A 26,347-nucleotide genomic window follows, 5' to 3' on the forward strand; every position below is an offset into this window, starting at 1 on the left:
CAAAAAAGATTTTTGAACAGCCCTAATATACATATATATACTCAACTTCGATAACCAAATTACCATCTTTAGCATTAGATGTCAACCCTGAAACTTGGTACAGTGGTAGATGACATCTTTAAGATATACCATACCAAATTTTGTCACGGATCTCGGTATGGTATGGTAGCTCATCAATATCAATGCAGAGTGTTAGTTGCTTTTGCTGAAAATCTGTTTCCATTATCAGCTCAAAATCACATCTATGATAAAAATATTGGGACGCACTTTTAAGGCTTACTTTAATATGTATCAGATTATGACAGTCAGGGCTCAGACTTGTAAAAATGAATGTATGCGGTGCCAGACAATGTATAACACACGTGATTTCCCTTATTTCAGAGATGATTTTCGTTGCAACAATCACCGATGCATCCCAGCTCGATGGAAATGCGACGGTTTCAACGATTGTGGCGATAATTCTGACGAAGTATCGTGCGGGCCGCGTGCGTGCTCTGAGAGCGAATTCAGATGTACAAATCAAAGGTTAGATCGGAGATTCCCAAACTGTGTATTGCTGCATACCAGGATGTCGTGAATCTTTTTGAAATGTTGGAAAAAAATTACGTATAAAGATTTAGGATCGGGCATGCAGTCAGGTGTAAGCGTCTTAAAACGGTTGTAAATGCTTCGAGAGCTAATAAATGTATGCATTTGTGACAGTGTAACCCTTTACGGCATTGAATTGAATCACGCAATTATTTTGTAGAAGAAACAAAGGCAATCAAAATCATACTTCTCTTTGTATCTTCGTGGCGATATTAACATTGATTGTCTGTTTCAACTGAAATTATGAGCTCTTACCAAGCGGGGTCACTTGTATTTACCAACATAACAGGGGTATAATTTTCAACGATGCAATCATATTTCAATCGCATCCGTTTTTATCACAGTCACATCCATCAAAATTTTTTTGAAAGTGTGCGGAGAGTGTACTTTAATTTTGCAGTGTTCACAAGCTGGGTTAGATTCGTGCATATGGTCCCAGAGTCGGATTTTTTGGAATTTCTTTATATACAATCGTATTCAATAACATTATTGGGATTTGCAGCATTATTCAGAAAATTTGTGTCAATATCGTAGCAGAAGATCTTTTATTGCAATCAATCACTGATTTTCTGCCTATCCTAGCCGGTGTCTTCGTGTTGCGTTTGGGCAGGTGGAATTTTAAAGACACTAGCTTCAACTTATCGATGTCGCCTGATTTAGATGCATACCAGGTAGCTGGGTCTGTAATCAATACGACAATTGTGGCGACGGCTCGGACGAAGTTGGGTGCGCAATACAAACTTGTCAGCCAGGTATGTCTGTCTTGGAGAGAGAAATGTTCTCTGTGAAAGATGCGATGAATACGGTACAAAAAGCATATGATCTGAATGAATTGGAGATATTTCATCGTTATTTCGAAGAATAGTAAAGTTACCATATTATCGGTATTTTGTCTATCAGTCCTGATACTTGGAAAATAGGACCAGAAACTGTTAACTGAGGAAAATTAGAAGAGCTTCTTGGAGGTACAGAACTTCGAAATACAATTGAATAGTATATTCATATTGAAATGAACCCGAATATTTTCGGCTGACACTCGTCAGGGGTAATCGTCAGCCACTATTAGAGAATTGAAAAGAACATTGTGTATCAACAATCGTATTACAAAATATGACGTCACCAGCATGAAAGAGTGGTGACGTCATATTTTGTTATACGATTGTTGATATACAATGTTTTTTTTACAATTCTCTACTAGTTGCTGACAATTACCCCTGACGAGTGTCAGCCGAAAATATTCGGGTTCATTTCAATGTGAATTTATCATTCACTTGAGGAAAATTACTTATGAATGCGAGCCATTGTATATCACTCGAGCAGAGTTGGAAAAAGTGGGTTGTGCTGAAAACTGAACAGTTGAGCATAATGACTTGGACTCGAACTCGATTCAAAACACTTCGACTCGGACTTGACCCTCTACTAACTGAGTTGGACTTGAACTTGAGTCAGTGGTGAATTGAAATTGAATCGACTTGACTCGAGTCAAAACTGTAAAAGTGAAATTGACTTGTGAATCGGAACCTTGTGACTTGGTTAATACCTTGGTTTCAACAGCACTGTAAATTATTGAAGTGAAAATTCACTGGAATTTAGTTAGTGCTAATTCATGCAACCACGCTGTGTTGAAAGGCAGTAGTATCATTAGCCAATTTTTGCTATTCTGCGGGTATGGTTATGATTTGATATGATGCTATTCGGAAATCAATATGTACATGCTGTCTTCCAGGATATTTTGAATGCGATTCCGGACACTGCGTCAGCGACTTACTGGTATGCGACGGAGGCAGAGACTGCCTGGACGCCAGCGACGAGAGGGACTGCAGTCCGAAATATCCGGACGATAAATATTGTCCGCCCAACGTTAAATTCGAGTGCAACAATCACGTCTGCATCAATCCAAAGTAAGCAACTAATGTTGTGGTGGTTTAATACAAGTCTGTTGTCCGAGCATGATTTACTGTGAAGGTGCAAACCATCCACTTTATGGTATCTTGCGTTTTTTAATCGTTGTAATTCGGGCTGAGCAATGTCGAGTGCCTGGGTGATTCGATGGCCACAAAAAATGGATGCACGATGCACTTCATTCAAAATAGTTTCGTAGATATGGACCATGACTATTTCGTACTGCTTTGGAACCATTGGGTCAGGGACAAATGCCGTCGAACATTTTTTTTGATGCATTGTGTGTTGTACATTTGGATAGGAATTGTACCGACGTCAAAACTGAAATCTTTTGAATAAAATGGAGATTTTTTTAATGTTTTTTCAGTCAATATTGGTTCCTTGCAAGTTGCAAATTTGCTTTTCCGAATGAGATTACAGACTCGACATTGACCATGTATCGATTGCGAGAAGCCCAGGTCGAAATTGCAGGCTTCCAATTTCGATAGATATTGGATTGGTATTTTAATATTTAGTCGCATTAGGTTATGCGTGCTTTGTGAAAAAAAATTTCGAATTCTAATCCTGTTCTCTTCCGTCGCAGCTTCCGATGCGACGGTGACGACGATTGCGGCGATGGCTCTGACGAATTGCCGGGAGTTTGCCGTGAGTGAAGATTCTCTTTAGTCTGTCGCTGTTGTTCTGAATCATGAACTTTCACTGTATACGGGGATGGGATGGGGAGACCCACAAATTTCCATGCAAAAGTGAAATTCCAACTCAGTCCCCACCTGTCCAAAATCTTGCGGATTGCACGGCTTCTACTGGTTAGATTTGAACCAAATTTGGTGTATCGATTTTTTTCGCAAGCCCACAAGCTCAATTTGATTACTATACAAGTGAAATTTGGTAATAAAAGTTATTTATGAACAGCCCTATTGCTCAATAGTCCCATGTTCAACTGTCGTTTTTCATTGTGACTCCTGCTCAAATGTCGGGCAACCTATTTTCCCTGCAGTGCAAATCTCGTGCGACCCGCCTTTCCACCGCTGCAACAAGACCCTGCTCTGTATATTCGACTCGAGACTATGCGACGGCATTGACGATTGTGGAGACGGTTCTGACGAAGACGCCAAACTCTGTACCCCGTCCACCATACCACCGACGTGCAGGTATGTTTTTCGCTATGATCCCAGTAATACAGTGGTTACCAACCTTTTTTTCTTCATTCCACACTTCTGATTTTTTTCGGGTTGTCATTCCCCACATCCTTAAATATCTTGATCTTACCCTTGAAAATGCTCCCTCCAATAAAATTCTACGAAATCTTTATTACGCGTCGGGCTGCTTGTGCTAAACGTGTTTAAGACCCCAATATTGTTTATCAAGAATGCAAAATTAATTTCACGTACAACACGCCATAAAATTTGCGACGCATACAGTGAATACAGTGACCAGTGAACTGGTAGCGGTAATCGTGGTGTTATGCCTCCGTAGATATGTATATACTCCATGTATATTTGGTTTTCAAGTTTGTATGTTCCCCATCAGAAGCCCCTGAATTCTCCACAAGTCCCAGTTGTGAACCACTGCACTGATAGGTACAATCTCCGAAAAAATGTTGTGAAAGTTGTGATAACGCAGGGGCCATTTCATTCATAATAACGATACAAACTTATCCCAAAAATACTTTCTTCTTTTTAAAACGCACAGCTGACAGCTGTTTTGGGATAGCTTTGCATCGTTTTTGAGAGTGAAACTTTCATGACGGCTGGCTGAATTAGCACCCGGCATGGGGATGACTAGGAAGTAGTTGCCTCTGATAATCTGCTATAAGTATGCGTAGTCAAAAGCTCGAAGTAGTTTTGACATATTTAATTGCTACTTTTACTTGTGATTAAGTGACCACATCTAGTAAATTATTAATTCATTGTGTCCTTGGTCTACTGTCTGCATTGTTAATGCTGTCATGTTTATAGTCAGTATTACCATGCCATCTTTATTTTCCTTGTGACTTACTAAAAACTTCGTAGTTCAACGACGGTCCATGAGGTTATTTCTTGTTACTAAAATCAATTCAGTCAATTAATTTGAGCACTAAAAAATCACCTTAGTGCAGCTGTGAGGGATTTGGCCCACGGTAAAAGTTGGTATCAACGTCACAACATTAGAAATACACACACGGACTACATCCGAGCGTGGAAAGATTTTCGTTAACCCATTCTCACACGTCGCTTCAGACCCGGACAATACAAATGCATCAACCACAAATGCATCGATGAGATGAAGCAATGCGATGACGTCGATGATTGCGGAGATTTATCCGACGAATTGGGATGTCGTAAGGCCACTATTATAGTTTATCTGTATATATCCTGTACATAATTAACACTGGATGCATTTCAGACAAAGGAGAAAACAACTTGACCTGCGCGAGCAACCCTTGCGAACAAGTCTGTCAGGAGATCCCGTCTTCCAAAAATATGTCGGGATTTTACGTGTGTTCCTGTGACGAAGGCTTTAAGGTATTTATGGTGCCTTTAATGCAAGTAATGTTGTTTACCAATACAAGTGCCACTGTGATAGTAGGTATGTAGGACGTACATCTCAAAGTTTGTTTGAGCGTATTAAGCAGCATATCCCAAAATTGATTCGGTCAAAAACATGCGCAAATACTCGCACGGAGCTCACACGTCAGTGCAAATTGGCTGCCAAAACAGACTGCTATGACGATTACCAAGCATATGCTTCGTCAATCGGTCAGCATTTGAGTGAAAACCTCGCCTGTGCACAGCACTATGATGACAATATGTTCACTGTCATTGCGCGTGGTAGGTCTTTGTTTCATCTTAAAGTGCTGGAGTCTACTATTATTCAGTTGAACAAACCTATTTTATGTAGACAAAAAGATTTCCTCCATAACCTACAAATTTCCCATTAGTGCATGTGTTTCGTGTGTGTAACTGTTTATTTACGAATTGTGTTGCTATTTTGGTTGCCAGTAAACTCGCCCCAAAGTAAATTCAGCCCAGGCAAATTCGGCCATTACATCAGTAAATTCGGCCCACCGAGAATATTGTATTAAAATGTATTACCAACCGTTAACATGAATTAATTACATAATTATACTATTATTAAGTGATTTGGATGTCAGGGTATGCGTAGATCGCTTAATCACGGGAGATAGCGCGGATATTCACGGGGACCAAATTTACCGACGGCCGAATTCACTGGTCAATTCACTGGTTACTCGGTCAATTCTGCCCTCGGAGAATTTTTTATAAAAATTTATTAACAACTATTAATGTGAATTAATTTCATAATTATATTATTATCAAGTGATTTGGAGAACAGGGTATGCGTATAAATATATATATGTATATATGAACAGCTTCTTTGAGGTACAGAACTTCAATATACAATTGAATAGTATATTCATATTAAAATGAACCCGAATATTTTCGGCTGACACTCGTCAGGGGTAATCGTCAGCAACTAGTAGAGAATTCGAAAGAACAGCGTATATTAACAATCGTAACACAAAATATGACGTCACCAGCACGAAATGTCGAATACGAGAGCGTTCAATGTACTATTTTTAGATGATACACGAACTGTATCAACTGTGTCAACAAAAAGAGTTCGTGTATCATCTAAAAATAGTACATTGAACGCTCTCGTATTCGACATTTCGTGCTGGTGACGTCATATTTTGTGTTACGATTGTTGATATACGCTGTTCTTTCGAATTCTCTACTAGTTGCTGACGATTACCCCTGACGAGTGTCAGCCGAAAATATTCGGGTTCATTTTAATATGAATATACTATGCAATTGTATATGTATATATATATGCCGATGTTTACGGGGCCGAATTTACCGACAGCCGAATTCAATCGGTATATTCGGCCCTTGGAGAACATTGTGTGAAATTGTATTACGAACTAATAATGTGTATTATATTACATAATTATAATATTATCAAGTGATTTGGAGGTTAGGGGTTAGGTTTAGGGTTAGGATTAGCGTTAGGGTTAGGATTAGGGTTAGGATTAGGGTTAGGTTAGGATTAGGGTTAGGTTAGGATTAGGGTTAGGATTAGGGTTAGGATTAGGGTTAGGTTAGGATTAGGGTTAGGGTTCAGGTTAGATAATGGTATTGTAACTGTTGTTGTTACTCTGGCCCTGGCCGAATTTACCGAGGGCCGAATTCGACGGGCCGAATTTACCTTGGGCCGAGTTTACTGGCAACCGCTTTTTTAGCACCGTATGTCCGTATACTTCATAGTTTGTTATTGTTGCCATTGGTACAATGCGAATTTCATGGTTTGTGATTTTGATTGTTGCGTCATACTTTGCCATTTTGGTTTGCTTTTAAATCTGTTTAAATCCCTTTAGTGTGCCGTTAAATCTTGAGAAGAGGCACCCGAAAAGTCTTCGAGTTAATAAATATTATTATACAATGGATATTGTATTGAAAGCTATATTCAAATATTGTACTGGATCAGTCCGATAGCCGACTTGATTTCACCCAGTAAGACTCACTGCTTACTTCCTTATGCTTCACTATCTTTAATTGCGAATTATACACTCACAAAGCATGCACGAATTTCAATTATGTGCCCAGGCTGCCAATATTGCACGCTTGTTCAGGTGAACGCTGCCGACACTCATTTCTGTCTTGACATCGACGAGTGCACCGAATGGGACACATGTCAACAGCAGTGCCGAAATCTGAAAGGTTCCTATTCGTGCGATTGCTACGAAGGCTACGAAAAGGACGGGGATGAATGTCGCGTCACTGGTACATAGTTACTGTCTGGAATAGTTTGAGAATGACGTAGTGTGTGAAAAAAGTGTATTTTCTGTGACTGTTGTATTTGGAGAAACAAGGATACTGATGTGGTCAAAGTAGCCAGCTTGGCACTAAAGTAGAACTAGAATCAGCATCCTCGATATCTAATGAATTACGAGTAGTAGTAATATTCAAGGTATGTTAATAGCAACTAGATATTGAAAGTACTCAAATAGGAAAAGTTCTTTTGAAATCTCTACTAGTCGCTGACAATAATGTTCAATTTTATATTGAAGTTGTATACCTTCAAAATTCTCTTTAAATACGCAAGTAGATAGTTTCAAAAAGTAGCTTCATCGAGAGGTTGCATTATTACAGCAGTTAATCGGAGGAGGCCACTTTCAGAATTTCAGGGTGCATCTTCACTTACAAATCGCTGCATATTCGAAAATATATTCAGTTACTGTGATACACTGGCTATTTTGACGAGTTGCTATGACAATTTCACTTCTCAAAAGTGAAGCCAACAAATTCAAAAAGTGCTTTAAGCTTGAGCCAATACCACACGTGAAGAGTCAGTAATTTTGCTTATAACTCTGTCAAGTAGAAATAGAGTTGTCTAATGTGACCGTTAGGGCTGTTCAGAATTGATCGACTTTCAAAATGTCGTGGTTTTCAGTCCGATTCCCATGCCTTATACCATAAAAACATATTCTAGGTACTTTTTTTCGTAATTCATCCCTTGCATCCGTGTGCACATTGAGCTGGAAGAATATCGGCTAAAAATAGGGGATTCCCCTAAAATTTGAGTGTCACTATTCGGACTAGGCTAGTAAAACGTCATATATAAGCTGGTTTTATGTAGCTATTGCGGTTCGAGTGCTACATAACCTCACTATGGAAAGTATTGTCAGTTCAGGACACCATTTTCATGTCCCACACTGCCTTAGAACTGCTCAAAACTGCCTAAGACTGATAGTCATTTTGTTGGATCACCTATCCTACACTCCTCAACCCTACCCGAGATTGTTCATCAATTGCCGGGATCACCACGTGCAAGAATACAACTGTAAATGTACCATTCACTCACAGCCACATTATAAACATCACATTGTTCAAAGGAAACGAAACAAAAAGAAACAGATCAACTTGGCAAATACTACTTAAATCAGGTCCGGATGAAATGGCTGCTTTAGAGAAATTGGCATATCTGTTCCCGTTATCTTCCACGGCTTGTAAGAGGCTTGCTCGCTGTTCTTTGTCATCTGTTTTGAAAGCATCAAAGTCGGTATTCAATTTCACCAAACGCTCTGCTGCGCCGTCAACTATTTCAACGCTACTCACAAATTCTTGAGCAGTCACGAAATGCGAATCAGTATGCCATTCCGAAACTGGAAGACTAAACCAATCATGTTCGACATGTATAGCATTAAATAGAAACCATGATTCTGGTTCAATTAAAGCAACCATACTCATTGACTCAGAGACAGAGTCAGAGATTAGACTCAGAGGTATAGCCTACCTCTGCGAAATTGTTCAAGGATTGGCATTTGCAGCAATTTAGCAGCCATCGCTTCCTTCACTTTGTCAGGAATCTTTGGTTTAGCCGAGAACATTGTTGATACCACCGTTTCCTCGGTGAGATGCCAATGATGTTCTCGCATCTTTTTATATGCCACATCAGCAACTGTGAAATCGCACAATGAAAAGTCTGTCATGCCATGAAGGAATTTGAGATCAATATACTGTGCGTCACATGCATTACCAGTTTTCAACCAAGCTGGGACATAAAACAGGGCAACTTTCTAATGAACTCTTCAGAATACCCCATTTGCTCTCTCCACATGAACATTTTTGGCAGTACAGCACTTGACTCATCCATCCAGTGCTATTAGTAGCACCAGGCTTGCGAAAACGATTATCAATATATTGGGCATCTACAATCGCCAAGGTGCCTGTTGCACATTCTCTGTAGTCATTTATTATCAAGACTTCTTTCTGCTTTCCATTATATGGCTTCATCAGTGCAATTATTTCTTGCTTAGCTTCATCAGCTTTGATCGCCAACCAGCTGCATTCATCAAACTGAAGTGTTTCAGAGCTTCTTAATTGATCAATAACTTTCCACTTCTTGGAAGGTATTAAAATCTGTGTTTTCAGGGCCTGTGGTCGCAGATCCCAACACACTTCACTTCCAGACATCCCCGGATGACTAGTTCATAAATATGATGGCGACAAGCAGAAGTAGAAAGTAGAAAACTTTCCTGTTTATCAATTCTTCAAGTAACAGAACCGCACCTTTATTTTTTCCATTGTTTGAGGGTGTTGTGTCAAACACAAGAGCTCTGACATTATTTGTTAAATTATAAAGTTCCAGCAGTTCAAATGACAGATCAGCCTGTGCTTTTCCTGTAGCACTCTCCAGAGTTCGATTGCCAAGAAGTTTGCCTTTCTCAAATGCGTTGGAATACGCAGACTATGCCAGCACTGCCAAGGCCTCAAATTTCCCTCCGAAACGACTTCTAGTGAGCTTTGCATCTCAGTGCAATGCAATGTGCCAAGTTGATCTGTTTCTTTGCCTTTTTGTTTCGTTTCCTTTGAACAATGTGATGTTTATAATGTGGCTGTGAGTGAATGATACATTTACAGTTGTATTCTTGCACGTGGTGATCCCGGCAATTGATGAACAATCTCGGGTAGGGTTGAGGAGTGTAGGATATATGATCCAACAAAATGACTATCAGTCTTAGGCAGTTTTGAGGAGTTCTAAGGCAGTGTGGGACATGAAAATGGTGTCCTGGACTGACAATACTTTCTATAGTGAGGTTATGTAGCACTCCAACCGCAATAGCTACATAAAACCAGCTTATATATGACGTTTTACTAGCCTAGTCCGAATAGCGACACTCAAATTTTAGGGGAATCCCCTATTTTTAGCCGATATTCTTCCAGCTCAATGTGCACACGGATGCAAGGGATGAATTACAAAAAAAAGTACCTATAATATGTTTTTACGGTATAAGGCATGGGAATCGGACTGAAAACCACGACATTTTGAAAGTCGATCAATTCTGAACAACCCTAGTGACCGTGTTTCAGTTCATATAGTATATTCATATTGAAATGAACACGAATATTTTCAGCTGACACTCGACAGGGGTAATTATCGGCAACTAGTTAAGAGTTGGAAAGAACATCGTGTTTCAACAATCGTGTACAATGTTCTTTCCAATTCTCTGCTAGTTGCTGACGATTACCCCTGACGAGTGTCATCCGACAATATTCGGGTTTATTGCAATTTGAATATACTTCGCAATTGCATATAAGTTCTGTGCCTCCAAGAAGCATTTGATTCTGTACCAGGCAAGTCACCCATGTTGCTGGCGCCTGACGAGAACTCGATTCGTACATACATGTTCGATTCCGATCGTCAAGGGATATTGGTGGACCAACAGATACGCGTAACGGCCGTCGACTATCTTTTCCTGGACGACTCCAGCAGTCAAGTGTTCTGGACAGACACTGCTTCGGATGCCGGTGAGATAATATTGTTTTTGCATCGCTGCGTTGAAAACAGGGTTATAATGAGTCATGACTTGTTGCATTGTTGAGCGTCTCAATTGTTATTGCACATGTCTTCAGGAAATCCGGGAGTGGCAGATCCAGTGACACCCAGAATATTCCGTAGCGCCATGCCAACGACTTTCTCCTCCACCAGCAATATTCCCTTTCCTCAGGATCTCAATATCACAGGATTGGGTCAGCCAAACGGTATCGCCGCAGACTGGGTCAGCAGGTTTGTAATGTTTATATCCTGTGCGAAATATGTCTTAGAGAATATAACAGAACTGTTACATGAGCACAACAGCAACGCAACAACCAAATTCGCCCTGTACATTAATTGTCCACGAACATCTACCCAATAATTCAGTTAACGAGCAATCAATCAGCCGCATGTGCGATACTCAGCAGCCTAGATAAAACACACTAACACAAAAGCACGTATCCCGAGTAGTGTACAGAATAATTGGCACCCAACAGCTACTACCTGCACCGCTATACTGTAACAGAAATATCTACTGGACTGACATGGAGAAAGGCACAATCTCGGTGGCGTTGATAGACGGGCGGTATCGCAGGACGCTTTTGAACAGAATCGATCAACCTTTGGCTATCGCTTTGCACCCGGCAAAAGGGTGAGTAGCAAGTTTTCTGTGTAATCTTGCTCAGTGCTTGTTTTTCGGAATGGTACACACTTTCAATGTTTGCTTAAAACTCATTCACCCCAGTCCACGGAATACACCAAGTTTCAGGGTCGTATAATAACTCGAGTCATGACTCGACTCGTATCAGACTAGAGTCACAATTTTTTGGTGACTCAATTTAACTCGAGTCATTTTCTTGAAAATTAAAAATGACCCGACTTGTACTCGAGTCATTGCGGATGACTTGGAACGAGTCATATGTCTCAATACTAGGTCTACCAAGACGGGCATTTCATTGTAATTTCGAAGAAGAGTAAAGTTATCACACTATTATTATTACCTTTGTCAGTAGTGGTACTTAAAAATGCTACCAGAAACCGTTAAAAGTGAGGAAAATTAGTATATTATGAATGCAAAGCATTCGATATCACCGAGCAGAGCTGTAAAAAGTGGGTTTGACATAGCGTTAACTCTGAAGTAAACACAATGACTTGGACTCAGACTCGAGTCAAAACACTACGACTCGGACTCGACCCTCTACTCCGTGACTTGGACTTGACTCGGTGGTGAATTGAAAATGACTCGACTTGACTCTAGTCAAAACTATAAAAGTGAGATTGACTCGTGACTCGGAACCTTGTGACTTGGTTACGAACCTGCCAAGTTCTTAGTGATCCAAGTCGAATTAAGGATGGCTACAAGGATATGTGAAATATGTAACCTTAAATTTTACGAAATTTCATCAGTCCCTTAATGCGAGTGTTGCTGGTAAATTTCTTCAATTTGGAAGGGAAGCAGTAGCCTTGTTTGTAGTGGTTTTCTCATAAGCGTATCAACATCCTTTGCTGAATTTCTTTTTTTACTTTAATTTCAAAAGAGCAGAAAATCCTTGCTCTCAAAGGTATGTCGCGGGCGTGCGCACAATTTGGAAATCACTTTAAGACTGAAAGCAAATCTGACCTTAGTTCACTGGTTTCGTAGCCCAAGTTGGACTCTTCAATTGTGAGCAGTTGCAAGACCCACAATACAGGACTAAGATTGAAATAATTGTGCTCTGGCATACAGGCTTCAAATAAGCTCCCATTTACTGTAGCTTGCATCTCTGTGTCAAGCATTTATTTTAGGAGTATTGTGTCTTATTAACATCAAAATCCAAGGGAACCTAGAGAGAGAGAGAGAGAGAGAGTCTTTATTTTCATCCAACCAAAATACATAACACACGGCAGTGGTGGTGGTACAGAAAATATGCATGCACAGTATTCGGTATTAGATAGGAATGATCGATAAGACCGTGAAGGTCATCTAGTCTGATCACACCAGCATCAAACAGGTACACTTGACTCTAAACAGTCTGGCTGTAAAAAATGTTACGGTAGTTAATAAAATAAAATATTTAAAAAAATTAAACGATGGTAGCAAATGATCAATGAAGCAATGTCTGGGCGAGGTAGGGCAACACAACAACACAAAAACATCAATTATCAGTCCTAAGTTTTGATCTTCATGTTTTTATTGTTATGGTGATGGTTTTGTAGCATGATGTACTGGACAACTGTCGGTGCTGAGACCGCGTTGTATACGGCTCAAATGGACGGTGATGGCATGAAGAAAATAGACGACATATTCCTGGATTATCCATCTGGAATCGCGATTGATTACCAAAACGAAGGAAGGCAAGTTACTTAAAATAAAGTTTGACCTCATGTAGCCAGAGACACATGAATTGTTATGGCTGTTAATTTTCAAATTTAGGTATCACGTCATGTTTCATGGTTTCACTGCTACGATGTAAGTGTTGTGTTGTATTTAGAATTTACTTGTCGGACGAGAAAGGAAATACGATTTGGTCAGTGAACGACAGAGGACGCGATTTAAAGTTGATCACAAGAGGGGGTGAGCAATCTTTCTATAGGGGCGGCAATTACAATTTACAATCAGAACTCACTGATTGACACCCTCGATATCTGTGCCCAGGCTGCTGTTCTGTTCGAAAGTGACCAACATCGGCAAAGCGTTCTATTTCTGATTACGTCTTTTGAAATATGCTTGATAATAACTTTTATTCAAGAAGTAGGAGTAAATTATAACCCAATTCCTTTCATAATTTAGTTCTTCAAGCTGTATGTGATATTGATTGCTGAGGAGGCATAATAATAAGTGAATAGACATTAAATATGAACATTTAATCGTTGAAGATTAGGCTATGTCTCTTGATCAAAACAGTTTTCAAGATTTTTAAAGCCTATTTCATAATTTTTCGGCCATATTTCATCAGGAATCGAAAAGTAGGGGCAAAGGAGTGGACATTAGCAAAGTACGACGTCTTGAAATCATAGTTTCATAGGCCTCAAGCTTTTTTTCTTATAATATTTTACAGACATTTGAAAGAGTATGTTTTCCAGATTACGATTCAGCGATAAATTGAGCGGTAATTTTGCTCCTATCAACGAGTCTCCTTTTCTAGACATCGGAAATCCGACCGGTATTGACGTTTTCGAGAACACCGTCTACTGGACGTCGCAGACGAAGCAGTCTGTGATGAGAGAAAATAAATTCGGGGACGGAATACCGTCCACGGTAATGCAGGGCATCAGACGGCCGACCGGAGTTAAGATTTGGCAACGGTACAAGTACGACTCAACGGGTAAGTTTACTTTCTCGGCAGTAAACTGTGCTTTTTTCGACCTTGAACCACGTTTAGAGGTGGTCAGACTATTCAACGTTGCTACTCGATTAGAAGTAGAAGCAACAATGTAAAATTCCACATAATTGCAAGTAGAAGTGGAATTTCGAATACACGTCGAAACCAGTTCAAGAAGAATTTGAAAATGAAGTTCTGAAGCGTACTCTAGTGATAAGTAGTTTGAAAAAAAGTCAAGTAGAAAGCGAAAAACTGTTAAACAGAAGTAGCCTACTTTGTTACTGACTATATCTGGACGTGCTTATGACGCATGGTGGGCGTTTAGATTATTCTCTTACGATGCATAATAGCCTACTCATTCTGTTTCTTCAGTGAAGACGCGATGCAAGGAGAATTACTGCAGTCACCTGTGCCTGTTGCGTCCCGACTCCTACACTTGCGCTTGCCCAGACGGTACGAGTTTCGAACCCGGCAGCGCTACGAGATGCGACGCGGGGCTCGAACCTGAGGTGCCTCCGCCGGCGGTGTGCTCCTGTGTCAATGGCGGGATTTGTGATCTTACAGATGGAGTCCTAGGATGCAAGTAAGGAATTTTCATTGGTACAACTATAGATTGCTAACCTATGGATAGATACGCAACTCTGGTCGTCACTCTTAAACAACCAGAGCGGTTTGCTGCTTCGCGGTACAAAAGCAGTATAATTGGTTTTCCTATAGCTAATGACCTGAGCGGTAAAATTCAATATAACTGGTCCTAATCGGAAGCTACTGTGGCACTGATTACGAAAATTAACTCTAAAATCTGGTTGCGGCAATGGAACCACCCCACCCTCTGAGTATGAAAACCAGCACAGGCTTCCACGTTTCAATATAATGATATCATCACAGCTTTGGTCTATTCATTAACCCAGCCAATATGTGTGCTTATTCCGACACAGCAATGCCGACTACAGATGCAACTGATCGATTTGTTGCGTAAAGCGCACAGATGAAACGAATTCTTGCTTGTGCTAAAAGCATTTTCCTCATGTCCCAACGGTGCTGTGAGGTTTATGATATGCTATCGTTTTTCGACCTTGTTGTAATCAGTACTTGAATGAATTTGCTGTCGCTTTGATGTTGGTAATGCGATGCAATTTCACAGGTGTCCGCCGAATTTGTCGGGAGTTAATTGCGAGATCCAATCTACTGGCCAGGCGACAAGTGAGAACGATGCTTTTGTTTCATTTTGGATAAATCTCAACTGGCATTTTTCTATCGATATTGGTGCTTGGTCATCTCGCCTGTAATTCTTGTGCAACGAAACTTAGATCTCAGTCTAAATAAGGGGTTCCTAACCTTACATTATATTACATTAGTACAGTTTATGTGAAGGTCGAGCTCGTTTTTGCTCTGATAATGTCTTAATTGCTGGCTAGGTTATGTGGGGGGATGTGAACTCAAGATCAAGAAGTATCTTATTGTTGTACTGCCATTTTTAATAAATTATGATTTATTTCTTTTGCTGTAGTGTGGAGTAGATGTAAAGATGATAATTTTAATATTATGCCTCCTGGGAAAAGGCTAATGGCCACCAAGTTGGGAATCCCCGGTCTAAATCTTCAAATCTTGACACATTCAACGAGTTTTTGTTTGAGGGACATTGCGTTGTATTCTGTTTCAATCAACTGAAGCACTGGACCTTTTTGAGGCCCAATAGTTTACTGGATATCTATATTCACAATGTGCGACTGCATCTGTTCCTGGTTCGTACTGTTTGGCATAAATTTCATCGTTCTTGACCACATTTGATCACTAGCAATTTGTACTTGGCAATGTGTCATCTTGACCATTCTTTAGGTTACCTACTATGAATGTTCCCATTTAGTTTTTCATCTGTTTTGATACATTGCGAACATGTTATAATTTTTTGCTTTGCGAACGTATTATATTTTGTTTTGAGTTTCATATTACAACCATTCTTTCAGGCTGTAGCTGACTTGATGGTCTCCAAATCCCTTCGCTACAGCCTAGTTCTGAATTGAATTATATATGCCTTACTTTGCTTTCTATTCATCAATCTACGTATTTTCAATGTTCATGGAACTGAATAAATTCTCTCTCTCTCTTTCTCTCTATGTTTTGGAAAATTCAGTAATTCTTTTTCTAATCTAATTTGGAAAAACTGCAGATTCTCTAGTTGACCAAATTTGCCAGTGATTCATTGGCCTGACGTAAATGCTGGATTCGATACGCGCAGGCGCGTAGCCAGGGGGGGGGGTTTCGGGGGTCGAAACCCCCTCCTTTAGAAACGCGAAACCCCCTCCTTTAACGCGAAACCTTGCTCTTTTTAAATGACCACTCTGACGCTAATACTCGGTTGCAATTCAATAAGTCGTATTATCAGTATTGCGCGAGGCGAACTAACGAAAGGCGCGGCCAATTAACGAAAGGCGTGTTGCTAATTAGCGGAGATTCGTCCGTGCGCATTGTACTGCACAATGTAACGCGACACGATCTCCCGCTGAGATGATTGGCGAAATCGGGTCATTCATTGTCGCGCGTTCGGCAATCATTGCTAGCCTGATTTACCGCGTCTCCGACAAGCCTAATTCCGCTGGCTTGAATAATCACATCTGCAATAGGCCCTGTGCGCATGATATCGTCACTGGCCTTCACAATCACATCTACATTGGCTAGGTGTGCACGATATCTTCGCTGGCCTACACAATCGCATCTGCAATAGGCCTAGTACTAAAGATATCGCTAGCCTAACTACCGCGTCTTGGGCCTACCATGCGTTGGCTCCTATTTCTCGATGGCTTAGATAAAACGCTATTAAGTATAAGCTGATTAGCGATTGTGATTAAAGAGTGACATCTTGTAACTGAATGACATCGAATGTCCGCAATCATGTTCGACGCGTGCGTACATGCGTAATTGATTTCCACTAGTCTTCAGTTATAGTCCAGTAGGCTTGAGTTATAAGAGGTAAGGTTTGAACCACCTGAAATCGGCGTCATTATAGCACATATTCCATAAAAACTCGTACATTTTTACTTGCGCAAATCGTCGCCGAGGCTACGTAAGACGCAAGACGCATTGATGAGCGGGCGTATTTAGTTGTTGGACGCTTTGATAAGCGCGCGAATTTAATTGTTCAGCGCGTTAATAAGCGCTCGTATTCGAATGTTCGACGCGTGCGTATTTCATTGTTCACGACAGATCAGGGAGTCGCTAATTAACAGCACTTCCGGACTCGTCGACAAGCTTATCATACGCCTATAATCGCCAACACGGGGATGTTGTATAATCGTTATTTACGCATCGCATGTACTTAACCCTAATGAATCGATGCTACGTTACTAAATTCGGAAAAAATCGAAACCCCCCCCCCCCTTTTAATCCAAACCCCCCCCCTTATTTTTCGGCTGGCTACGCGCCTGGATACGCGGTTTAACGTACATTACCAACACCTGTCTCGTCACCCGTAATTCAATTTTCGTTGAATGCATGCTGAAATTTTCTGTTTTATTCCAGATGTCGTCGCCATCGTACTGCCTGTGTTGGCCGTTCTGATAATCGCGGGAATTGCAGTCTATTTCTGTATACAAAGAAGTGGAAAAGACAGGTAATGCAAACTGTACTAGGCTCTGCTGTAATATGGTTATCCGTTATTGGTAGGACTTGGCATAATTGAGTGTTTCAATATTCGAGTATAGACTGTGATAACGTCACGAGTCTTAACAACTGGTTAAGTAGTCATTATGGGTACTCAAGTAGAAATGATGTCGTAAATTTGTACTCAAGTACAATTAGAAGTGACGTGATTTACAAATGTGTATAAAAGTAAGTATTCTAGGCCTAGTTTTGCCTAGAATACTCGAAACCATCCAATAGTACCAAAAGTACGCTAAAATCATTACCACTCAGTCACTAGTACCGTTATGCAGAGCTTATCTGAACGGAGTACTTCTACTCTTACGGAGTACTGAAACAGGATTACTTCTTGCACTACTTACTTGACTGGATATGAATGTAGAGTACTTCTGTTGCTACTTGATGGTTTTCAGCACTCTGAAAAAGTATGTTATATGATTCAGGAATATCTAGAACTCAAGATATCCCTGATATTATTGTTGAGTTGATATACAATGTTCTCTTCAATTCTCTGCTAGTTCCTGAAGATTACCGCAGACGAGTGTCAGCGAAAAATATTCAGGTTTATTTTACTATCAGTGTATGTTTTATAAGGAATTTCATCTTTTCAAAACACCACAAGACTGTGATACAATGAAAAGATAGGAAGGTGTCGACACGACTTGGAATAGTCCTTGAAATCAGACACCTACCTGGGCCTAGGTGATGTGATATGAAAATGTTATTCAAAATTAGAAGTGTTGCGTTACTGAAGGCATCTGTTCACAATTTTTTTCCAATTCTAGTTGTTGGCTAAAGACTGTAGCTCATTTTTTGATCTGTGTGTTTACAAATTTACTAACTATAGACTCAAAGTCAAACACACCACTGAGTGGCGAAATAGCGTAGTGGTACGATCCACAGCTGCAACACCGATGGGTTGCAGGTTCGAGTCCGACCGAGGTCGACTCCACAATTCCTGCCTAAGTGTTGGAGGTTTATGTAGTCTCTCGCCATATCATCCGTGTAAGCGGTGTCTTATAATAGCCTAGAAGGGGGCCGTGCTACAAGTCGGAAGCTACGGAATTAAAATAATGAAAATCGGCTTGGTGTAAATGAACATAGTAGTCTACAAACACCACGAACACCACAAACAACAACAGTCAAACATAACTTTACTTTCCCAGTGGTACCGACGAAGACGCCAGTTGGTACAGCGGAGTGACTTCGTCCGTGCGTTCGCTATTCTCTAACACTAAAGAATCTGCTTTCGACAATCCCAACGCCGTGAGGTACGAGAAAGACGACAGTGGCATTTCCGGCGAAGAAGGCGGCAGTGTTTTCACTCAGGTGCGTATTATAGTCGTTCGTCTAGTACAGTGGTTTCCAACCTTTTTTAAGACACGCCCCCCTTTATGATAGTGAAAAATTTCGCGCCCCTCTTATTGCCATATCACAAAATCCAACCGGGATGCTAGCAACCCCAACAGATTGTTTGATGGCATGGAAGATTATAACCGTTGATGAGAGAATTGAAAAATATGAAATCTGGTGTATTTATAAAGAAACACGCGTGAATTAGAGGTAAATCGCGGAAAGCGCAAAATTTATTTTCAGTTGACCGCTTCTTCGCGCCCCCCTTCAGAGCTTTCACGCCCCCCCCCCCCCAGGTTGGGAACCACTGGTCTAGTAGTTTCACGGAGGTGGATGTCCGTGTGTTAGTTACATCGCCAGAAGGAATACAGGTTGTGGCAATAATTTTATCACTTATTCGTACTAGTTATAGCATTGCTGATAGAGATAATCAGTAACAAGTACTTATAATTTTTTGTAGCAATCGTGCTAGTTCTGACTTATTGCAGTATTTCAGTGGTCAAGTGGTACTTATAATCCTACTTCAACAGTTTTTAGGCAAAACTCCTTACTTCTTGCACCCTTGATTTTGTAAAGTAGAAATTAGTTTTGGGATGTCCCCATCACTGTATTGCAGCGCTGTTATGACTCGACTTGCATTGTTTATTGACTCGAGTCTTTTTCTTAAAAATGAATAATGACTTGACTCGACTCGAGTCAATTTGTGTATTGACTGGACTTGCACTCGAGTCATTTCGCATGACTCCGACCAAGTCATATAACTCGACAAATTCTATATAACTTTATCAAGTCTCGTATACCAGGACCGATAATTGAGAAATATTCCCAGAAACTGTCTTTTGTCTGTTTAAAAAACATGTTTTGAGTGGGAAAAATAAGTATATTATGAATCAGAGGCTTTTCAAATATTTATACTGCATTTGAATTCCTGGATTCATCTCGATTTATGCTAGTGATGAATACCAGATGTGTAGACTTGATTAATCGACACCGGAAAGTTAGTTATCAACAAATTAAAGCCTCATGGTTTTCTCTTTACAGGAGTCAGCCGATCCTGCGTCATTCGATAATCCCGGATTTGGAAAAGTAAGATTCGTAACTGTCCGTGGCTACGGTTCAGATTAATATTTAGTGTATGCTCAAAATGTTCAGCAACAATGCGACTCCTCGGTGACGCTGTGATAATACTCCCTCAACGATGTCGAGAATAAAAGAAATGTTGTTGAGTAGTAGTACCAATAGTTAAAACCTACTTGACCTCTACGAAAAAGTAGAAGTATTTTAATACTGATTTTCTTCTGTGTCTAGGAACAATACGGGTTATTGTCAATAATAATGAAACCATTATCCCTTTGTCATGAATAGTGATGGGAAATCAGAGAAGCAGTGATGCATTGTAAACAACTCCTGAGTCTGAGTTGACTCTGCGCTCTCGAAGCGTCTGAGGGAAAATTTCCATTTTACCAACTTCAAAATTCAAGCAGTGGCGTTCTTCACATTCTAAAAAGAACTCTTTTGTAAATCCAATCCCGTACATCTCCACTTGGCGCAATCAAACTGTGTTTGCGATGGTCTGATATTCTACGCTGTCGCCTTATGTATATTACTGCTGAGCAAGGTAACTACTATACTGTAGCTGCTATGTGTATTCCAGTCGCCGCCAACCGGCCTACCAGAACCATCGATGACCGAAACCGGCGTGGAACCTGAACTGTCTCACATGCGGGCCGGTTATAGGAACCCGTCTTACAAGGATAAATCGAAACTTATGGATCACGATTATTCTGTCGATATCTCGGACGCTTGATATGTCTTCTATTTTTACCTTATCGGTCGGCTTTGATTTGCCCGTGCTGTTTGAACAGAATCGTGCTTTGCCTTATTGTAGTTGAAATTTCATGCAATATAACGCTTTCATACTGTACGTCATTTTGCGGATACGATTTAAATATATAATGTGTGTATGCGCGAGTGTTTTTTTGTCGTGCGGTTGGTCTGGATAAGGCGATTAGTAGCGAAGGATTCAGATGTGTTCTGATTTCTCGATTCAGGTTTTTACACGCTCCTTGTATTTCTACTTCTGAGCTTTCGACTCCAACCAAGTTGCTTAGAAATGCAATCGCGGGCAAGCATATAGTCGGTATGTTAGAAAAGAGTTTTAAAGTAATCGTAGGCATTAATATTTTCCTCTGTCCAAGACACACAATGTACAATGCGACATAATTAGCAGATAGGAGGATCTTATAACGCAGTGTGAATGTTAATGTGTTGTTATCTGACGTCAGAAGGTTGCTTGGGTACTTCGCTTCACAGAATGTATTTTCCGACGTAACTGACTCACTCACGTGTAGGCTATTAGTATGATGTAACACGCAACAGCCTGCATTGTAGACACAGACCACGCACGACACGATGAGGATTTCTTGTAACCGTTCCAATGCAGTGGTGGCTTTTGGGGTGGGCAGTCGCCCAGAAGTTACGCTTGGATACTTAAAGGGGGCGCCCCCGGTAAGTCTCGCCCAGCCCCCCCCCCCCCCCCCCCCCCCGTTCGTAGGGCCACCACTGTTCCAATGCATGTAGTCTTTACTGAACCAGATATAAATTCGAAAGTATCTCAATTGTACAATGTACATAGCTATGAAAGAAGTTCATAACACGCACAATCGCACATATTCATACAATCCGAGAGTATAACGGATTGGGATTTCTGATCAAAAGTTCTTGTGCGAGGCAGGCAGTCTTATCGTTCGTTTCTTGGTTGTAAACTTGTAATCCAACGAGTCAAGTCCAAGATAGGTCTATACGTCCAGAGGGAGACGTATTCGTAGACCAAGATACTATGATTAAGATACTATGCGTTGACATAAGTGCAAGTAGACGTTTCAGCAATTCATAGCAAAAGACTCATAAAATCCCGCATAGGAGTCATTTAATGTTATGATACAAGTGAGCAAACCCCTTGCGGTGAATTATTAAAAGAGTTCTCAGAAATATTGGTTAAGCAACCTGTCAAAAGACGGGAGATGAAACACGTCATGCGAATAAAAACATACGGGTATCTTAAATCTCCGAAATCACGGTCGATCCCCCGGCAATATCTGTTAGTGAAAAATTTCGCGCTCCCGTATCATCATATCACCAGAGGTGGTCAAAGTAGTCAAGAAAGCTACTCAAGTAGAAGTAGAAGTAGCGACGAAGAAATCTACTCAAGTACGAGTAAAAGTACTTCTTTCATAAGCAACCTGAAACTACTTGAAGTAGAAGTAGAATTTAGTGACTTCAAATCTACTAAAGTAAGTAAGTAGTTGTAAAAATGTTCGTAATTCGTTCGCATGGGCTGTCAATAGCGCTATGCGGAAGGTGTAGCGAGCTTGATCCATATTAATGCATCCCAGGAGGTGTCAATTTTTGACAGAATAAGCACTAAGCAGTCGTCCACATCATTGGATGTAAATGACAGTATTGATATGGTAATGCGATATTAATCCTTTGCTTACTCGAACACCCGGTTTTAAGGAATATCATGGCATGGCTCCCTCCCCCATATTATAAGACCCTTAGTTCAGTCGAAAAGCAATACGGAGAAATTGTGTCGGATACGACTTAAACACTTTGCGCGATTAGTATACGTTAATTAAAATAGTGCAGATCGTAAAATGCCATAGGCTACAGTGTATAGCTTTTATACTTCATCATGTAGCCTATGCTCTCCAGACAAAAGATCTGAAACTATATTTAGAACTCAACGTATATATTATTATTGATTAGTAGAGCAAGTTTTTGCAACTTTTTTTTACAGCTTCCTGCAGCTTCCTAAATACTCGTAAGATATGTAGAATGCTATTTTAAGCTGTTTGAAGGAATCTTATAGTGCAACTTTTTGCAACTTTTGTCCATTTTTTCCATGCAATTTTTTGCAACTTTCTGCATTTTTCATGAAAGTATTTTTGATTTTGATGAAATACACGGCCAAATTTGACTGAAACACCGTAAATCAGCACCGAAGTAACGCTTTTACGAGTATTCCGGGAGCTGAGCCGAAAAATTGACCTTTTTTTAGTCAACCGAGCAAAATGTGGTCGAAATGCAACTTCTGCAACTTTTCAACTTTTTTCAAAAATAAATGCAACTTTCCACGATTTAACTGCAACAAAAACTTGCCCTATTGATTAGTGATTGATTGAAAGAAATACACAAAAGCGGAAAATATATTTCATGTCTTTTGTCCAGAAAGTTCCAACGGTGGTCTGCTAAAACAGGTCTAACAATAAAAAAGTCTAAGTCCACTATTCCAAATATAGGACACGTCATGGGCTGCTAGGAATAATAGGTAATCGCTAGATTGCGAAACGGTAGTTTCAAACGTTATGGGGGCCATACTTACTGTGATGAAATAATTGATGAATAGGCGACAATGCGGTGTGAACGGAACCACTCAACCCGGTATCTAAATTATATTCAGCGATACTTTCGTTAGAAAATATGAGATGGACTTTCAGCATTCCCGTGGCCACCAACTGGCCACGGATTTTGATGTGACCAGCCATGAGATATCTGTGGCCGGTCACAGAAAAATCTGTGGCCAGGAAGCAGCCACGGAAAAGCTGAAACCTCTACTGAAACATAGTTGTCACTCGATATCTACTGTGCACGAAGTGCAACGAAAATTCTGGGTATTACATGACTTTTGCGAAAATTAGATGTTGGTACTACTATAGTAAAATGCGGAATATGTCTCTGTGAAGTATAACTCAGAAAGTAGCTGTCCAATATTTAGGTTGTATGCTGTCTGGTACTCAACTGAGAGACTGTCTTCATTCTCTGTCGCGGTAGTTCTTCGTACGATATATATTGTTCAATGTTCATACACAGTTTATTCAAACGTCTGCAGGTAGGTTTACATGAATCTCATCTCGAGTGCGCTTAACATGCGCTTATCAAGACTCGAGATCATTGCAATAGAAAGTCATATTCGTATCCGAATATGGGCGTGAAATACACAATGTTGTCTGTTACTATATTATCCCGTACTACGTGAAAACAGCTCTAAATTCCCTATAGGCTATCTTTCTTATTAGGTGATTAAACTACTTCTACTTGACAAACTGATAATAGCGAAAAGTAAGTAAGTAGAGCACAAAATATTGCGAAGTAGAGTTAGAAGTAGTGAAAAAAATATCTACTCGAGTAAGTACCAGAAGTAGAGGAAAACTACTTGAGTACTTCGAAAAAGTAGAAGTACTTCGTTACTAACAACCTCTGCATATCACAAAACGTAACCAGTATGCTGTAGCAATCCCAACGGATAGTTTGATGGCATGTAAGGTTATGGCTGTTGATATGAAATGAATATGAAATTCGGGCTACACACAGAGCAATAACGATGAAGTGGAGGTTGACTGCAACTTAGCACCCACAGGCGCAGTCATCAATGAGTATAAGAATGGCAGGTATGTGAGACTCCTTGTTTTCTTTAGCAAGAGTTTGATAGAATCCCAGCGGAAGTGGTCGCAGCTGTGAATAGAGAGAGGCTACGTTGTATACACGGCTCTGCAGCATTTAGGAGACTTTTATATGGACAGTGAGAGAGAGAGAGAGAGAGAGAGAGAGAGAGAGAGTTCTTTTATTCGTCAACCATGAAATATAGTAAAGGCAATGTCCACAAACATTCACGTCCAATAGTATACATTTTTAAAATTTTCCTAACTATAATTTACACGGTATAGACTGGGAGACCCGATATGACCGAAGTCTTCTAGGCCGGAGTCACCCAAGCATATTGGCAGTATTAATTATAATATGGTGTCAAGTAGCACCGCAAAGAGTAACGAAATAAACAAAAGTAAATAAAAGACAGCAACACTAGTGAAGGACGGTTACCATAGTTAACAGTGTGATCAGAAAATAACAATTTGACCCATGTACACAGTGGTAATATTATTGTAGCATATTAAATGAATCAAAACAACAAACAACATCACTGTGATCATGAGATATTTTCTTCTTAGTACTTGGATAATATAAGTTTGCAATAGCGAGCTTTAAATGTATGATAAGGAAGAGTACGGTAGAAAGTCGGTACATTGTTCCAAAATTTCACACCTATATAAGACAGGGAATTTCTTGACAGTCTTGATGAATTCAATTTAACAAATAGGGACTGATTCTGTGAGAATCTTGTGTTATAATGGTGAATTGAGTTGGGGCATTGAAAAAAGCTGTCGAAATATTCAGGTAATGTTCTTCCATTATATTGTTTCATGATTTTTACAATTTCAAATTCATACAAATCCGAGACCTTGAGAATGCCCAATTTTCTAAATTCAGGACTGACACTTGAGCTTGGCAGCAGACGGTCAAGTTTTGGCCAAGATGATCAGCTACCGTAAGGAACGTACTGATTCAGCCATGTTCCGTTATCTTGACTACATCAATTATTTTGTAAATAAAACTTCATGGCATTTTCAATTCTGTTTATGATTGTTTGTCTCGAATTGAGATCAATAAGTTTATCGTTTCAAATGACCTGATGACCTGATTTTATGCACCGCATTGCGAGAGCACAAGTACGATAAAGAATTGAAGGACTTCCGAGAGATCAAGATAGCAGACAGTGGTTTGCAGTTACGAGAGTTGAAGCTCCTGAGGTGTGGGCGTTGTATGCTACGTTCCAGATATTGATCACCGAGTTTGTCTGAAATTCCGAGAGTCTGGGTTCCTCGGCGTATGAGAAGGGAGGTGTTTGAACAACTACACTCTCTGTCACATCCCGGAATCTGTGCGACGATACAAATTACAAAGACCCATAATAATAGGTGTATGATATCTTTACGTAGTGAATAACTTTGAATAAGTTAAAAAATAAAAATCCCCTTATGTAACTTGAATACCCATGTCACTACGTTGCGACGGAGCGATTTAGTATTACACCATAATAACCTTGAAGTAGTAGGTATTACCATAGTGAATGATTTATTGTGCGAGAGTTGTGATTGCAAACTTTACCGTGCTGGAAATAACGACAATTGCCTAATATATCGCTTGCATGAGTGTAATTAATTTGTTTCGCTTATTATTCTATTTAGCTTATTGTATTGTTATATTAGCATTTACATGTTATTGTCATGCGATGTGACATTACTTTATGAAGTAGAAGCAAAATCATAGTGAGTGAATAGCATGCGAGTTTTGGGATGTAATGACCCTGCGCGCTAAGAATCAGACATTTACCAGTCTGTACATAGAAC

The 26,347-nt window shown here is 40.1% G+C and overlaps 2 protein-coding genes across 2 annotated transcripts in view; both read left to right on the top strand.

Moving 5' to 3' along the window:
- Positions 1–13,168, top strand: part of LOC145438977 (low-density lipoprotein receptor-related protein 2-like) — an 85,970-nt gene extending 72,802 nt beyond the window's left edge. The window contains exons 83-94 of the mRNA XM_080316382.1: positions 382–525; positions 1,249–1,340; positions 2,315–2,489; positions 3,074–3,135; positions 3,488–3,641; positions 4,710–4,810; positions 4,876–4,994; positions 7,121–7,268; positions 10,623–10,799; positions 10,905–11,058; positions 11,333–11,458; positions 13,003–13,168. Coding sequence (XP_080172508.1) covers positions 382–525; positions 1,249–1,340; positions 2,315–2,489; positions 3,074–3,135; positions 3,488–3,641; positions 4,710–4,810; positions 4,876–4,994; positions 7,121–7,268; positions 10,623–10,799; positions 10,905–11,058; positions 11,333–11,458; positions 13,003–13,153 — 1,603 coding nt within the window. The 3' untranslated portion in view covers positions 13,154–13,168. The remainder of the gene's footprint in view (positions 1–381; positions 526–1,248; positions 1,341–2,314; positions 2,490–3,073; positions 3,136–3,487; positions 3,642–4,709; positions 4,811–4,875; positions 4,995–7,120; positions 7,269–10,622; positions 10,800–10,904; positions 11,059–11,332; positions 11,459–13,002) is intronic.
- Positions 13,169–13,221: 53 nt separating this feature from the next.
- LOC145438978 (low-density lipoprotein receptor-related protein 2-like) lies at positions 13,222–21,071 on the top strand. The gene is made up of 8 exons (XM_080316383.1): positions 13,222–13,360; positions 13,932–14,111; positions 14,481–14,691; positions 15,253–15,311; positions 17,628–17,718; positions 18,914–19,076; positions 20,142–20,186; positions 20,755–21,071. The coding sequence occupies exons 1-8, from the start codon at positions 13,237–13,239 to the stop codon at positions 20,905–20,907; spliced, it is 1,026 nt and encodes a 341-aa protein (XP_080172509.1). The 5' UTR covers positions 13,222–13,236; the 3' UTR covers positions 20,908–21,071.
- Positions 21,072–26,347: the final 5,276 nt, after the last annotated feature.

Source organism: Botryllus schlosseri, chromosome 5 (genome assembly GCF_051294905.1).
Source record: "Botryllus schlosseri isolate E-star chromosome 5, Bs_hap1, whole genome shotgun sequence".
Classification (NCBI taxonomy): domain Eukaryota; kingdom Metazoa; phylum Chordata; class Ascidiacea; order Stolidobranchia; family Styelidae; genus Botryllus; species Botryllus schlosseri.

Coding starts and splice junctions, on each gene's coding strand:
- LOC145438978 (XM_080316383.1), top strand. CDS start 13,237: ATGGTTTCACTGCTACGATGTAAGTGTTGTGTTGTATTTAGAATTTAC. Junction 14,692..15,252: donor GATGGAGTCCTAGGATGCAA/GTAAGGAATTTT, acceptor GCAATTTCACAG/GTGTCCGCCGAATTTGTCGG. Junction 19,077..20,141: donor GCGGCAGTGTTTTCACTCAG/GTGCGTATTATA, acceptor TTCTCTTTACAG/GAGTCAGCCGATCCTGCGTC.